General features: G+C 46.0%; 1 protein-coding gene across 1 annotated transcript in view; it reads right to left on the bottom strand.

The window, feature by feature from the left end:
- The window catches only part of FRMD4A (FERM domain containing 4A), a 201,447-nt gene that overhangs the window by 72,329 nt on the left and 112,765 nt on the right, over positions 1 to 16,353 (bottom strand). The window contains 3 exon segments of the mRNA XM_031061326.1: positions 7 to 29; positions 2,494 to 2,550; positions 6,885 to 6,969. Of these exon segments, the coding sequence (XP_030917186.1) occupies positions 7 to 29; positions 2,494 to 2,550; positions 6,885 to 6,969 (165 nt within the window).

A 16,353-nucleotide genomic window follows, 5' to 3' on the forward strand; every position in this document is an offset into this window, starting at 1 on the left:
ACCTACCTTGAAAAATCTCCCTTTGCCTCCTGTAAAACAAGGAAGAGAAATAAAAAATATGTAATTAAAAACAGGAAAAAAAAAGAGAAGAGAAGAGAAGAGAAGGCTGTTCAAGACCCTCCATTTGCAAAATTCATTTAGCAGCAATTTCCTGTTGTAATTGATTCCTCATGCAGGTTTTGGAACCAGTATCTAATGTCAAGTGCCATGATAGAGTGAGTTGGGCAGATTAACAAACAAAAGATCTAATATAGGGCCAGATGATTCCTCATTCTGCTATGGATACCTAAGATGCTACAGGAAATAATGCCAGTAAATAAGAAATTCTGGGTGCTACATTACTAGAAAATCTCTGAAGTCTCAGTGGCTTTGCAGCCTCTGAGACTGCAACTCCCCTACTTTTTTACAAGTATTCTGGCCATTTTCTAGTACCCAGACTTTCAAAAAACTTGCTCACTGTCAGCTTTCAAGGGGATGCAAGATGCAGGTTTCTCTGATTCCTTGCTGGGTGTTTGGGGGATATTTAGCTCCCTTACTTGTACATCTAGATACTTCTATTTATTACCATCACAGCCTGATGTTAAAGGGTTGGATAATGTTCCACTACAATAGTTAGTCTTACTGCACACCTGGAGAATCCTCAGAATCTGGTGAGCACCCTCTGCAATAGATTTAGCACACATTTTGCATTTTCCATTTACCACAGACAATATGCCTTTCATATGATTCACGCTGAAGCACCTCATTTGCCACCAGCTACACAGAAAGCACAGTGCAAGAATGTAATTTGTGCAGTGAGGGAGTTTCCACTGCCAAAAGGACTGGGCTTTGTGTTCAGGTCTTTTGTCTTTACATCCATTCATCTACCCGCAAAACCTGCCAGCCCACGTCCAGTGGTGTTTCAGTCCTGAGGCTGGGGTAAAGTTCAGAGCTCTGGTGATACTTTAATTTGTTCTGGTAATAAAACAATTTGAAATAGGGCTGCAGAATAAATCACTTGAGTTCTGACAGACCTTTACTATCTTTCCATTTCCCTCTGAGTGAAGTGAAGGGCAGACAAGCACTTCTCTGGTTCATAGGAAGGAGTCTTTGAGCATGTCATGATTACAGTTCAACACAGAACAAAGCCCAAAGGATACACTCTTGCCTGCATGGGTGTGAGCACACTGAATTTAAAAAACAATTTTGTAGGGTATATTCTTCATAATTCAGTGCTTTGACCTAAATGCTGCAGCAAGAAGTAGAACAAAATGCAGTATGATTCCTTTTGTTTTGCTTGGATCCTGTCACAAACACGGGTTGTAGTGGTTTCTGGTTACAGGCAGCCAAGGTGTGGCTTGTTTTGACTGTTTTCATTAAGTTACACATCAAACTACTACAGGAATAAGCGTAACATCCTGTGTTTGTGGCAAGAAACAATCCCAGCAACAAGGGTTAGTTACAGCTCTGGGTCTGGCTGTACAATTACTAAGCACTAAGTTATTCACTAGGATGAGCAGACAATAGATTCATAACCCCACTGCTGCTCCTCACAATGAGCCCGTTGTTTGATGTGTATTCCCCCAACAGCCAATATGTGATTTCTATAATGTGCTGCTAATTGAGTCCTCCATCCTGACTCTCTTGCTCCATTCTTGTTGCATAAAATGATTTTAATGAAGGTTCAAATCCCTACACATTAATTGCTTCTTTAACATGGCAAGTGCTCTAGAAGTGCAGTGCATTGTTATTTATTAGTGCAGTCTGAAGAGCTGGTTTGTCTGTTCACATAGCTCCTCATAGCTTCATGGCTGATGGGAACAAAATTAAAACTACAGACCGTAAGAGAGGGGAAACAAGGATCATCTGACCATTACGTCTGATCTGCTCCCACAGTCATGGTTCTAAAAAGAGAACTTTCACAAAACCCACCCTCTCTCTACCCTGAAAAGGTTCCCTTCTGGGAACCAGACATTTACCAAACACTGCTTGGTCATTTGCTCTCTGACCCTTTTCCCTCTTCTTGAAGAGCGGAACTTTGAAAGACAATATTTAGAAAGGTCTTTAACCATTCTGCCCATGTTGGAGAATACAGAGAGTTGCATATGTAGAAGCTTAGGTAGCTCATCAGAGGACCAAGCCCCACTGGGAAAACAAATGCAAGTAAAAAAACCAACATTGCATATGGATTTCACCTAGGAATTTGCATTCATCACTTAGATTTTCTCTGGCTGTACATCATACCCTAGATCTTGGATATCTGTACTGGTGCAAACATAACAGCATTTCTGTATGCAAAATGTTGAGCAGTAGTACCTGCTCCCTGAGTGGGGAGGTCTAGTTTGAGAGCCTTCTGTACCCATTTTGACAGAAACAATGAAAACTGTGCAAAGACATCTTTTCCCTGCAGCTTGGGGGAACTCCTACACTTCCACACAGCCATTGTGGATTTGGTAAATCAAAACATTTAATGCAGCATGAGGAAGCACCAAGTGAGAGAAGGTGGATGCTTACCTGCAAGATGTATGCAGCCAGTTCAAACACCACTTCACTGTCAACCTCAATGAGTTCCTTGAAAGGTGAAGAAAACAAGAAAGAAAAAGAGAGTTGAGCTGCTGTAAGAAGGACATACATCTCCTCCTGACTACTGCATGGTGAAGCATGCAGTGCCAGTTTTCTCCCTTGGCTAGGCTTCAAAGTATTCCCTGTGCTCCTGGAGACAAAAGGGAGGGAGAACCTGCTCACTCAGATATGGAAAAAGCCAAATATTCAGTGTAAGGCACTGGTTAATGAAGCATAACTGGATGTGGCATGAAGGGATTCCTGGGGGAGGAGTGAGGAGAAGGCAGGTGGAAGGGGTAGGATCGGGGTACATTTTACTCTCTTGTGTGATTTAGTGAAAAGCAGTCTAGCATATAGATTTTTTTTGCCCTCAGATGTGATCATGGTTCAAGCAACACAGCTTTGTCCTTGGCTCACAGAAGCAGGGAATGAGAATTTGTCTTCGACACACTGAGGTGGTATCAAAGCTCCCACTGGACTCCTCTGGCCCTTGCAAAAAGTAAACTCAATGGAAAATGAACCATATTTGCTCTTGCATGATTTGAGCCCTGGTTTTGTCCTTTTCACCCCGCAAGAGCACTGAGGCAGGGGGTGGTTTGAGAATGAGCTGTGACAGCAAGTCTTTTGGTAGATCTTCCTTGCTCCATTTTATAGGATCCTGCCACTGGTGAAAGCAATCTTGGAGGGTTTTACTTGGACACTATGGTCACATGAAGAACACTGATGATTCCAACAGATCCTCTCAGGATTCCTCTGCTGAGCCAGGCACTGCTCTGACTGAATGTGCAGAATGCAGTCCAAGCATCAAAGATGCTTGAGATGGGAGGCACAAGAATTACTCTGGAGGCCAAGCATGCTATTTCTGACTCTCTGGTCCCTGCCTTTGGGAAGCTAGTGGGCTTTTACTGAGATAATGTTTAGGTCTCTATTCTGCAACTAGAACTCCTACATTGTGTCCTATGGACATGGCCCAGTAAACTGGGTCACTGTTCAGCTCATTCCTGTAGTGGTTTTTCTGCTGTATTTATTTAAGCTGCTGTTTTTAATATTTTACTTCATCTGGCAAGAAATGAGTGATCTAAATATAGATCATTGCTGTGATCCATGCTCCAGCCAACTCATGGCCACACCTCATTTACAAGCCACAATTGCTGCATTGGCTTGTCTCTGGCAAAATCAAAAACAAAGGGAACAAAAACGCAGGATAAGATCCAGGTGTCCTCGGCTTTCACTAGTGCCAGCTTTTTAAAATAAGTTCACCCCTTTCATAACAGCTCCTTGGGGAGTGAAGAGCAGCTCTGCTAGGGGCGATAAACACGCCTTTCCCCTCTCAGCTGAGCTGCCTGAGTCACGCAGGCACCTGCATCAGTGATGAGCCCGTGCCAAGGGAAGCGGCTGGTGCAAGAGGTTGATTCAGCTGCAGGCAGGGCTGGGCTGGGGCTACCAGGCAATCCCATAGCAAAGGGCAATGCAGAGTAGAACCAGAGCACCTGCTCTTCCCCCTGTCTGGAGGCATCAGGCATGGCATGGACAAACCAGCCTGTGCAACCATGTGTCGACGCTATGGCAAGTCTGTACTAGCAGGTGAAGTGTGCCAGAGCCCATTCTCTGGCCCCAAGGGTACCTGGGGTGCAGCACAGCTCATGACTAAACACTCGCCCTGTCTCCCCCAGTCCCAGATGGGGTTTCCACCACTGGGCTGCCTATTTGGAACAGGTGTGCATGCTTGATCAGTGCCTTGATCTCTGCCTGGGGCAGAGCCAGCTGGCACAGGCCAAAACCCATGCCAGAACGTGCGAGTCATTAAACAGCCTCTCTGATCAAGGGACAGTGCCTGATGCCAAGCCCTGCCTGCTTTGGTAGTACAAATGTGGCTTGGCCTTTCTGGCAAAAGTGGCTTGCTGGTCCTGTGCAAGGGTTTGAGTGTGTGGGTTCATGACTGTCTCACTACTCAGCAGGGTTGGTGAGTGGGGCAATGGGCACAGGCAGAGGAGCACAGCACACAACACAGGGCCAGCTGGCAACCCAGTGACCAGCAGCCCCAAATTAGGCCTCAGTTTTATTCTTTCCCACCCTGAGCAAGGGGATGTTTGAGGACGTGTGTCTGGAGAATCGACAGTGTTAGCTCCTAACACTGTGCTAGCACCTCAGACCTTTCCCTGTTTCATACACATTGGTCTTTCTGGGCTGCAGGGGAGCCAGGGCTGGAGGTATCCTTGGGAAGTCCATTAAGGAAACTTTTGGCGCAACAAGGAAGCTCTCAAGCTTTGGCAGCATGCGACATCATGTGCTAGCTGCAGGAATGACAAGCACTGGCTGTGCTTAGACACCAAATCCCCCACGACATTACATTAAGAGAAATCTGCCAGGCTGCATGCTTGCCCTGAGCCTTAGAAGACACTTTGCACCCAACTTTCAAATTCAGTGCCTTTTTTCAATAGCACAGCATGGCTTACTGTGCCTGGAAGTCAAATGGGGAAGGATCTGCAGGGAGATTGGGACTTCAGCAGGGCTATTTTTGGATAGAGATGCTCAGCTTGAATGTGCAAAGTAATGGTTTCAGGAGAGGTCAGACTAAAATAGACCAACTTAGATCTGTAGGCACTTTGTTTTCTTTATTTTGTTCTCCTCTTTTTCTTATTAAGCTTCCTCCAAAAAAAGAACAACAGTGTAAGCTTTTCCTGGCAGTACTTCAAAAAGGAACTTTCCCCAGGAACCAGAACGTGATGCTCACTGAGCTTGTTGCTGGAGAGGGCTGACTAAGCACATCTAATTGCAGCCTTGCCGGAGAGCAAAGCACTGCACAGCTCAGCTCAGCAGCCCTGCCTAGTTCCTGGGCACTGAAAAAAAGGAATTTTCTGGCTTCTGCCCTGAATTTTAGAAAATAGAAAGCTAGTGTCCATGTATTTTAGGACATAAAAATGTCAAGTGAGGCTCCAGATTTGGTGTAATCTACTTGGCTTAGCAGGTGACAAACGTGCTGAGGGTTTTGGGATGGCGGAACAATCTCTCCCTGACTACATCTGTCTTTTCCTACCACTTCCTCTCTGCCAGATGGAGGTGAGTCACAGGAATGGCCTCTGCCAGCACAGAGGGAGGTAGGAGGGATCCTCCCAGGGAATCCCAGCTGCTGACAAACCTCTCCCAGTCCCAGACACCCAGCCCACCTGGCTGAGTCTGCACACTGCCAATCTCCACCGCAGCAGGGTCTGGGGCTGGTTGATTTTCCAGACCGTGCCTCATATAGCTGGCTTGGGGCATGAGAGGGATCAGCTTCATGGCTCTGCTGTGGGCACCCCTCCAAGCTGAGGGTGTGCCAGGATGCCTTATCTCTGCCACAGAGTACCTGGCAAGGGGCTGCTCTGAGGGGCAGTGCCAGGGACAGCAGCCTGGTCTTCCAGGAGCGGACCAGGGAGGGCAATCACTCAAAAACATTTCTCAGTGCATGGCTTGTTCCTCTACAAGGTGATCTTTGGTGCATATCCACAGACACCTTCACCCCACTCATATATAATCTCATAAACTCATCCTGTCCCACAAACCTGAGGTCACTTGGCTGGTTCAGCCTGGAGAAGAGGCTGAGTGAGGGGAGACCTCATGGTGATCTGCAACATCCTCAAAAGGAAATGAGGGACAGGCACTGAACTCTAATCTGGAGAACAGTGACATGCCGAGGGAGTGACACGAAACTGACACATGGTTGGATATCAGGAAAAGCTTCTTCACCCAGAAGGTGGCTGGGCACTGGGACAGGCTCCCCAGGAAAGTGGTCACAGCACTGAGCCTGACAGAGTTCAAGATGCCTTTGGACAACACTCTCAGGAACATGGTGAGATTCTTGGGGTTTATGCGTGCAGAGCCAAGAGCTGGACTGGACGATCCTTGCGGTTCCCTTCCAACTGAGGCCACTCCATCGTTCCCTCTCCCTCTCTCCCCCTCACACACACCGCCGCCCCTCCCCTAAGATGGCGCCCGCGCCACACTGCCGCCCTCTGCGGGCCCGACACCCTCACGGCAGCCACTCGACCCAGCGCGCCTTTTTAGCACAAACCCGGACATTTCCTACTAAATACAAGCCAGTTAATAATTTTGGCAGTGCAGATTCCTTCCTGCCAGCCACAAGAATTACTTCCAGGGCTGTTTTACCTCAGAACCAGTCTCTGACAGGAAAGCTGCTGCCAAGTGTGGTGGCAGCGGGAGACAGAGGAGTGAGGGAACGTGAGAGGAGGAGGAGGAGGAGATGAAGGTTGTATCTGGAAGTCCAGGTGTGACCGGTGTAAATTTTGGGGCAAAGAATGCAGATCCAGGCGTCTCAGCCCACTCTGAGCTCCCCAAGTGCTCACCTTGTAGATGCAGGACTTGGCATTCAAGAAGAACAGCTCGATGGTGGCATTGTCCTTCAGATAGGAGATGCTTTCAATGTAGAACCTGAAAGAGAAAGCAAGAGGGGTGAGACACAAGGGAACTAGAGCAAAACATGGAAATGCACTTATTAAATGAAAAATGTGGTCAATGGAGTCATGATGAATGTGCTAAAAATGAACTTTCTTCTCTTACACCAGGCTGAGGTGATGAAGGAGGCTCGTGCACACTCCAGGATGTGATCAGTCACCACCACCTCAGCCATACCAAAGGACCTGGATCATCAAGTGGATGATTTAGGTTCTGAATAGTCCTTTGTTTTGTTTTCAGACTTAAAATAAACCTTTATTCTGTTTTCTTGTAATCTTCACCTTCATTTGCCATCACATTTTCACCATCAGCATTTCTTCATCACTCCTTTCTCATCACAACAATTCTGTGCTGTTAACCTGCATCTTTTAAAATACTCATCTACAAAAATGCACTTCTGGATTCCTTCCCTGTGCCCTTCAGTTCTGCATAAAGCAAGTTTTATAAAGGGTTCTTTACATTATTATATCTATGGTTTCACAGCAAGACAGTAGTTACTAACCTTGCAGTTTACCAGTACCATGAATAACAATGTTAAGGATGACAGGGAATGATCATAATCTAATTTTTTTGAGTTGAAGTGATTCTCAGAACTCAGGAGAAAGCTCAAACCCTCAGTGTCAGAAAAACCCACTGATTTGCATTGGCTTACTGCCCCAAATATTTGCAATTATGTGGAAAGCCCATGATATGTGTGAATTTATCCAGTACTCCATATCTTGCCTGCTCTGAAGGTCTGATGCTTTGGCAATAAACTTTGTGAGAGCTTTGTGAGAATTGACTCATGTCCTTAATTCTGCCTTGAGATCTTTTTTGGGGGAAAAAATGCTCTGGATACTGTCAATGTTAATGACTGATCATGCCACAGAGGTATGTTGTGTGTCCCTGTAGTAACAAAGAAAGTGTGGCTATGTTCAGTGAATGTTAAGGTGAATTTTGCATTTACTTAGTGTTTTAGGTAAGGAAAATTAAATAGATCACGATGCTGTTTGGTAGTGATTTTCAAATTGCAGTGCAGTGACAGCAACATTCCTTACATAAATTCCAGTGCTATCGTGCCTTGTCAGAGGCAATTAGAATAGGGAAGGTGCCAGGGAAATGGTGTCTGCACCAGGGACTTTTAAAAACCCAAATTCCTTAGAAATCTGGGTTGACATATAGGGTCTAGTTACAGAGAAACCCCACTCCCTGACCTTGCTGTCTGGGAGCAGACAGACCTGCAGACACTCCTGGGGCTTCACTCAAGTGCTGAAGGGACTGTCCACTTCCAGCTACTTGCAGAGTCCAGGGCCTTAAATTCAGCCTTCTTAGGGGCAGAGGTCAAAGCTTTGTAGTGCTCCTAAGTGTCTTCTGAAGGCTCCTCAAAACACTTTATTTCCTGACAGGCAGAACCAACTCCTTGCTTATTAGAGTGAGAGAAACATTTTGTTCATCTGCTGAAGGGCTCCTGTCTGTATTAGCCTTCCTTCTCCCCCTTCAGAAGAGAAATAAAAATAAAGCCTGGATAGAATAAATAAGACCCCAAGAAAACACCAACAACCAATCAAACCCGCAAAACACCAAAAACATTTGAATGTCGTGATGATGAAGCACAAAGATTAAACTTTTTCTTATTTTTTTCTGATTTTCACTGTTTCACTGTAAGTGGCCTCTTTGCAAAGAAAGAAAATACTTGGCTTTAGAAATGCAAAAATGGATGCATTAAAAAAGGAACTTCCTTACTAGATCCACTCTGTGAGTGCAGCTGCCTTCCCATCTGCTGAATTAATGGAGAATAATGCTAATTTGACACATTCTGTGGTTCTTGAACAACCTTCTCTCCTCATCACTGCTACCAGTGCTCTCCAGGTTATGGTGGTAGGTTTTCTTATTCCAAAGTCAGAAGAAAACGAGAACATTTTTTCCATTTTGAATCCCAGTGAAGGTTAGCCCAAAAGCTTTTTGTTTCAGCAGCTCAAACGCCACCGTTCTCACCATCACTAGAGGGCAATATTGCATTTCTTAAGGCTGCAGGGAGCTTTCCCAAGGCTTTCCACATGGACATAGATCGTTTTCTGTACAAAATTAAGTCTCTGGGAGCACAGAGCCTACACATGATACTTCATCTCACAAAGAAACCCCAATTCTCAAGTGATCTCCAGCGTGGAGAGAGAGCTGGGAAGCTACTGGCTCTCACACAGGCATCCAGACAAATGTGGAACGTGTGCACCAGGAAACTGGTGCTACTTAAAGGAAAACAGATTTGCAGAGGGAACTCTTGTGGGATTTTCTGTGTGGCAAGCTCAGAAAACCTGAACTGGAGTAGATTGCCCTGAATTTACAGTTGGTGCAGTAACAACAAAAAGGGCAAGGAAAGACTTTTTTTTTTTTTGCACTTATGAGTAGTTTCTGTCCCATCTCCTCCTGTTTCCATCTTTTACGAGCACAGTGAAGGAAACAACACTTTACAATGACCAATGTCAATGACTAAGGAGGCAGGCAGGAGCATCCAGCTGCTAAGGCAATGAACCAGGCAAACAAAAATCTGGGTTGAATTCCCAACTCGGACACAGGTTTCTTGTGACCTTCAGAAAATCATTTAGCTGCTTGGGCTGTTGAGCTGGGCTTAGGAAACACCCCTCCCTTCTCTGCCCCACTCTGTCTGTTTTGCCTGCTAAGCTTAGGGGCCTTTGAAGGCGTGTTTCAAGATCATCAGTTTTGAGAGGCAGCTCTCAGATTTCTGTTGAGGACTCCCCAGAGAGCAGCATTCCTTCCTGTGATGTGAAGCTGATGTGCCTGGGATATAATGGATAGGTTGAACAGGGAAATAGGCAATACAATGTGTCCAAGACCTCTGCTCCACTACCTGCATCTCTTGCAATACACACTTAGCAAATAGTTTTGCCTCCAGCAGCTCCTACAAGAGGTTCCTTGATAGCCAGCAACTGTGCCTGTGAGAAATTAGCTGCCTGCAGGAAGGGGGAACACCCCATGAGACTTGGGGAGTGTAAAACCAAAGGAGTAATTTTGGAGAAAATTTAAAAGATCAGCCAATGTTAATCTATTTCTGCATTCCTCCTCCCTCCCCACCCCCAGTAACTTGTAATTCATCAAGTACATTTTCTAAGCATTAATTAAATAGACCAGTGAATATTATGCTGGATAATGAACACAAAGTGCCTATCTTAGCTGCTCCCTCTCAGCAGCAGGGAAATAATAATGAGCACTGCAGAAGGTGTCTTGGAATACTTCAGAAGCTGCTGCATCTGAAATGTTTAAGGCTTTTTAGCTGCGAGGACATGTCTCATACTGATCAGATTGCTCTCTGTTAAGCATTGGTTAACTGACACCTTTCTCTGAGACAGCTTAAGCCCCCTCAAGCTGTGATGAATGGCAATTCCCATCGTGACCAGCCAAGCACAGCCTCACAGTGGTGCTTGTGGAAACTCCCGATCCCTGAGTGAGGGGAAACTGGTACTACCACAATTTCTCCCCTGCATTACACACAGGCTCATCCACCTCTGACTCATGGCTCAGAGAAATGCCTGACTGGTCCTGGACTCAGCAGTTTGATAAGTGGTTCTTCAGGAGGTGGAGGAGAATCCCTTACTGCTGCTGCCAGTCTTGTCTGTGAACCCAGGTGTGTGTGTGCAGGTGGGCAAATTCAGCAGTGTTGGGAAGGTGTTTGAACATTAGTGCTCTGTCCTTGCAGTAGGAATAGAGGAATTCAGGACTGCCAAGCACCTGAGCTGGTGGGGTGCTTGTGTGCACAGTGAGAGAAAAAAATGAGCAGCACTCCTGATCTCCATACAACAAAAGAAACCGTCAAATGCAAAATATTTAGCATTGCCTCTGACACTCAGCCTTAGACATATCCTGTCAGCCTGAACTTGGCCATCTATCACCTAGCAGGGACCAGGCTCTCTGCAGTTGAGTTGCTGACTGGGCAGATAGACTGTCATAGCATTTGAAAGCACTAGCCCATGTGTCTACTTCCAAGCAGAACCTGCCAAATGGTAAAAATATTTCACTGTGATCTTCAACACAATGGTATTTCAAAACATGACTACAGCAAATGATGTCTTGTCTACTTCAGGTGTCTATCTTTCCTGAGGCAGTGATACCATCCTCATTCTTGTGAGGTTTGAGTCTCGTAGGAGCCAGCTAATCCAAAAACTTCTATTCCATCTTTCCCATGTGGCTGACTCTGATCTGGTTGGGATGGAGGACAGAGCTGTCAGCAGAGCTCAGTGACCCTCTCAGTGGACTACCCTTTATTTCACTATTACAAAGGAATGGGTAAAGGAGAACACCCTTTTTCTGCCTCATCCATCCTGAGGTCTGGCTCATTATCCCTCACCACGTCATTCAGAACCTCAGAGGATAATTTGAAAAATATGAGGCCATTTGCTAACCAGGAAAAGAAAAATCATGTGTGTTGGTATAATGGACTTAAATGCAGATGTCATTATGTCCAGTGTCTCATGCTAAATGAGTATTCTGACCAGCACAGGCTGCACAGCTCCTTTTATTTTATGTTCCAGCCCTGTTTGCTAATAGTCATGGCTACACACTTGTATGTGCTGCCACTTAGAAGCAGACAATGCTTATGCTAAATAGTTGGCCTGTTAAGTAATCGGTCAGGAATGAAAATCAGCTAAAAAGCTCAGTTTACCTCCCCTTCTGCATTGATTTTGCTTTGGATCCCATGTCATGTCTCCTGTGCCTGTGCCATGCTCAGGCCCCACCACATCCAGCACCTGGGATTGGTATGCAGGGGACAGGAGGCAGCAAGAGAGACCTGTGAGAGACTTTTACCTCATTGCAGGGGGAGCTATAACACTAGAGGTGAATTTGATTCCAGAAATACAGGGAATCGCAGCTAACAAAATAAAAAGCTGTGGATATTTTTTAACATGAGCCTGTCCCCTCTCTCTTTCTCACCAGCTGCAGTATATTATGAAGTTTTCTGCATCTTTACCTTCTGTAAATCAATTTTTCTTGGTGCTTCTAACATGTTGGCCCACTGAATCCCTGGAAAACCATGTGCTTTGGGGATATTTGCTCATTCCTATGCTTCATCTTCTCCATGCACAAAATACTTAGGGATCTGCTCTGGAATATATAGAGACCAACTCTCTTCATCTCTTCTAGGCTGTATATCCTGGGAGTCTTTGCAAAATACCAAGTGCTCCAGTATGAACATAGAAGGGAAGGAATCAAGGTGGAAGTGCAGCTACATTCCTCCCTCATATTTGATTACAGCATCAAGCAAAGGCACTGACCTGAGTATAGTAAGTCCTCTGCCCCCTACCCACGTGGGGAACCTGGCCTGCCCAAGCTATAAAAGCAGCAACCCAGCTCAACATAGTCTGTAAATTGCTCCATCACTGCAATGTCCCCTGGAGCTTAGCTTGGCTTGCAGGAGAAGTGCATCTTTGCACAAAAAGATGTATTTTTGTACAAAAGCTGTTGCAGCCCCTCTTGCCTTGGAGTGATGCGCTTATCTGTCCCAAATGTGAGGTGAGGGCAGTGACTGGATCACAGCAGCACACTGCCTTCCTCCTCTTTTCCCTCATTCACCAGGGGAATTGCCCCTCAATCTCCTGAGCATCAGCACAGCCCTTTCCTGCTCTTTGGTCATTACCAAGAGTCACATCTTGGCTATTAGAGGTAAGTTGCTGGGTGCACTGTCTCACATAACACCACCCCATAGCATCTAGAGAGCATCACCTTTTTTCTGAGGATTTCAGACCATTTTAGGAATAGAAATCCCTCCAGCTGTCCCATGTGTTGTCAGCAGCACATGAAGGAAGAATTTGTCTGTCAAAGCTGGCATGAGGGTCACTTATTTACTGACTCAGCCCTTGGTCAATGCCACAGTGACAGGACCCCTCGTATCAGACCTTCCTGTTGTGCACTGACAGCCCATCACCCCCACGGTGTAAGGTATGAACACACAAATTGCACTGAAAACAGAAACAATGTCTGCATGACTTTGACCCAGTCAGAGAATCAGTGTGTAGGCACTGACACAGCTACTGCAGCTTGATCCAAATTAGCTACAAATCCTACACTGACAGAATCCATCATTTCTGCATGGTACCTATCATGCAGTCTAAATGCTTCCCAAAATTAGACAAGACAATGCTGCCAGCATCAACACATTTAAAATGTGGCTCAAAACAACAAATTTTCAGAATGCTGCTTTTTCTGCCCCCTTGGGTAGCTGAATGGAAAGGAAAAACAACTTATCCCCTTCTCTCAACACAGCTCACTTATACAAATATATTCCTAGTTAAGCAGAAAACAGAAATGATGTTATGGGACTCAAGAGCCAGACTGCTAGTAAGATGTGTGTGTAATGGATGGCTTAGCTCAGAGCTGTGTGCTAAGTAGCAGAGCCCCATTAGTTCCCTTCCTCAAGCAAAGGTCGGTTTTCACACGAGTAAATCTTCTGACTGGACAGAAGTTTCTCGTATCTCTAAAGAGCCTCTGAGGAGCACAGCCTCCCCGCAGGCAATTTATTACACCTTCCCCCGGGTGAGCAGAGCAGGGGGCCACCCTGGGAAGGCTGCAATAAATTGTCTGCAGGGAGCCTTGTCTTCCAGCACAAACAAGGTCTGAGTGGCTGTATTTATACGCTGTGGCTGGCTGGGAGGAGGGCTGCCGGCTTTTGGGATCTTCCTGCTTAGCATACACACAGCTGGTGCACACCAACCAGCAAAACACGTGCTGTGCAAAGAGATCTGGGCTATGGCAGGGACTTTATAGACAGAGCAGCTCACAGGAGCCCCTGAAAGCAGCTTGGTGGAACTGGCTTGATTATGTGGGTTCTATATTCTGGTTTTTGTTGTTGTTCTACAGCATCCCACAGCAGTGCACAGAGGTGTGGAGCTATAACATGAGCAGGAGATGGCTCTTTGTCTCCCCTTATATGTAGCACAAACTCAGGGATTTTCTGGCTCAGTACTGGTACTGGCAGTGGGTGAGGGAGACAGCACAGCTGCAGGGAGCTCTGGGAAGAGACAGCAATGAGAATGTCCATGTGCCATGGACAGCTAGCCATGAGAATGTGGATGGAGCGCCCCAAGGTGCTGAAACATCTCAGGGCAGCTCCCTGAGGTCTCCTGGGATGATTAAGCTCCATGGCAAACTGGGGTCTGGCACTGCCCTCTTTGCAGTGCAGAGGGCTCTGAACAGGATGAAGGAAGAGCAGAGGGTCAGAGTGATTTGAAGATATGTAATTTTGCCCCAGCAACTTCTCCTGGGTGGTAACAGGTGTGATGAAGCTTGGGTGAGAGCAAATTCTGCCACTTCTCTTCCTCTCCCCTGGCTGCAAATTTAATGTGTTTGATAATCTGTTTGTGCATTTCCCCCAGTCCCTGTAAACCCCAGTTTCACACCATGGGGCAGAAAGAGGGCTGTCTGCTCCTTCTCGCTTCTCAGAGGGGAGAGACAAGAGCTGGTGATTCCCTCACTCCCTGCTTGGAGCAAAGTGTTGAAGCACCACATACCTTCATACCATCCTGTGGATGGAGAAACTCAGCCCATTACGTGCAAGAGAAATAAATTGCTGAGGTTAATTTTGTGTGGTTCTGTTCAGCTCTTCCTGCCAAGGCAGGCTGCTGTCATCACAAGCCCTAATCTGATTTCTTGGAGAGAAGCAAAGCTGAGTGGATGTGAGTGGCATACACAGCCATGGTGTGCTGGGATCCCATGTTAGTCACCTGGGGAAGCTGGGAGCAGGATGCTCTGAATCTGCACCCCATAAGTGTCTCTGGCCCGTGAGTGAGGCAGAAATGCATTTCAGTGACAAGTTCTAAGGTCCAGTTAGGCCTATGAAGAACAACTGTCTCACTTCCTTCCCAGGTCAGCTGTTTTCAAATGGCCTCTTGCTTCTTTCACTGTTAGCATTAGTCCTTTTCTAATGGAATACACGTTTCAAGATGCCTACAAAAAAGGGCTGAAAGACTAAAATAGCATAAGGCCTCATTAACAGCTGAAATCTGGTCCAATTCCATTTAGATAGCCAGGTGAAACCATGTAGATAGGAAACGCTTCCTCAACCCTGGCTGTGCCAACCTGCTTGAAATAATAATTTTAAATTTACAGACTTGGTAGAACAGAGGGATGCATCAAGTGAATAAGCCTACATCTGAGCAGGGCTCTGAGGTCAGAGAAGAGACCCAGGTTTCTTAAGCCTGCGACTTGTTGAATTCCAAAGCAGTCATCTTTGGATGAGTCAGATGAAATAAGTCAGATTAATTGCTCCTGAAAGGTGACTTTTTCTTTCCAGTGGTTATACAGGGAGGCTGCACTAATTAGCTGTGACACAGAGCTGCCTGTCAGGTAAAGATCTCAGCTCTGGTGTGGTGAATCTCATCTCAGACTGCCCACCTGCCCCACCTGCCTCAGACCTGGACCCCCTCCAGTGCACACAGAGCTATGTTCCTTCAGGTTAAGGGGGCACAGACACCCAGGAGTTTTCACTCTGTGTTTCACTGCCAGTCTCTTATTTAGGGCCACTTTGTTCTGTAGTAACTGTGGCAACCTGGCAAAATGTCTGGCCTCAATATAGAGAGTCCTGAGCCCCCACAGCTCCCATGCTGACTTCAGCCTAGCCAGTATATATGAACACATGCCAGATGTTGCTGAACACAGGCATTCCTTTGTGGGAATACTGCCAGCCCGTAGATACAAGCTCTGCCCCACAGTGTATTTGAGTATTGAGGATTTATTTCACATTTTGTTCAATGCCTTTCTGAAAGAAAAGCCTTTCCATGTGAGACATATTCTGATTTAGTGTGACGACTTCTGCAGTGAGTTGTCACTGTTTAGCTGGTGGAGTTGCCCTGAGAACAAATATATTCATTCCTGGGAAAAGATCCACCAGTGGAGTGAATTTTATTTGCTAAGCTTGTTCATATAAATTAACAGCATGACAAACATACAGAAGATAAAGAGATCAGACCCATGCTGGTGGTTCCTTTGCTAAGGATTGCTAATCTCACATGGCCATTGTTTGAGGATGAGAACTCACTGCAGAGCCTGGCCAACTTTGCTCTCCATGAAAAAACACCGTGTCTGTGCTCTGGTTCTCTCTCACATCAAAGCTTTACACAAAAGGAGTAACTCTGCCTTCCTTCTGTCTGTATGAGTCCAAGCAAAATGCTTCCTTCCCAGCCAACAGGATGTACCTGTACCTGAACCCTGCAATCTCTATTTACCTTCTTTGCTGCCCCGGTCTCCACACTCTACTCAGTTTCCTGCACTTTACCCCAAGGCTCATGGTGTGAGGTACATTTTCTCTGTTCTCTTCTGGTCTCAAAATGCCTCTGTAAAATCAACTCATCAGGCAAACCCTCATTTCTTCATCCC

This window comes from Geospiza fortis, unplaced genomic scaffold, assembly GCF_000277835.1.
Source record: "Geospiza fortis unplaced genomic scaffold, GeoFor_1.0 scaffold428, whole genome shotgun sequence".
Taxonomy (NCBI): Eukaryota; Metazoa; Chordata; class Aves; order Passeriformes; family Thraupidae; genus Geospiza; species Geospiza fortis.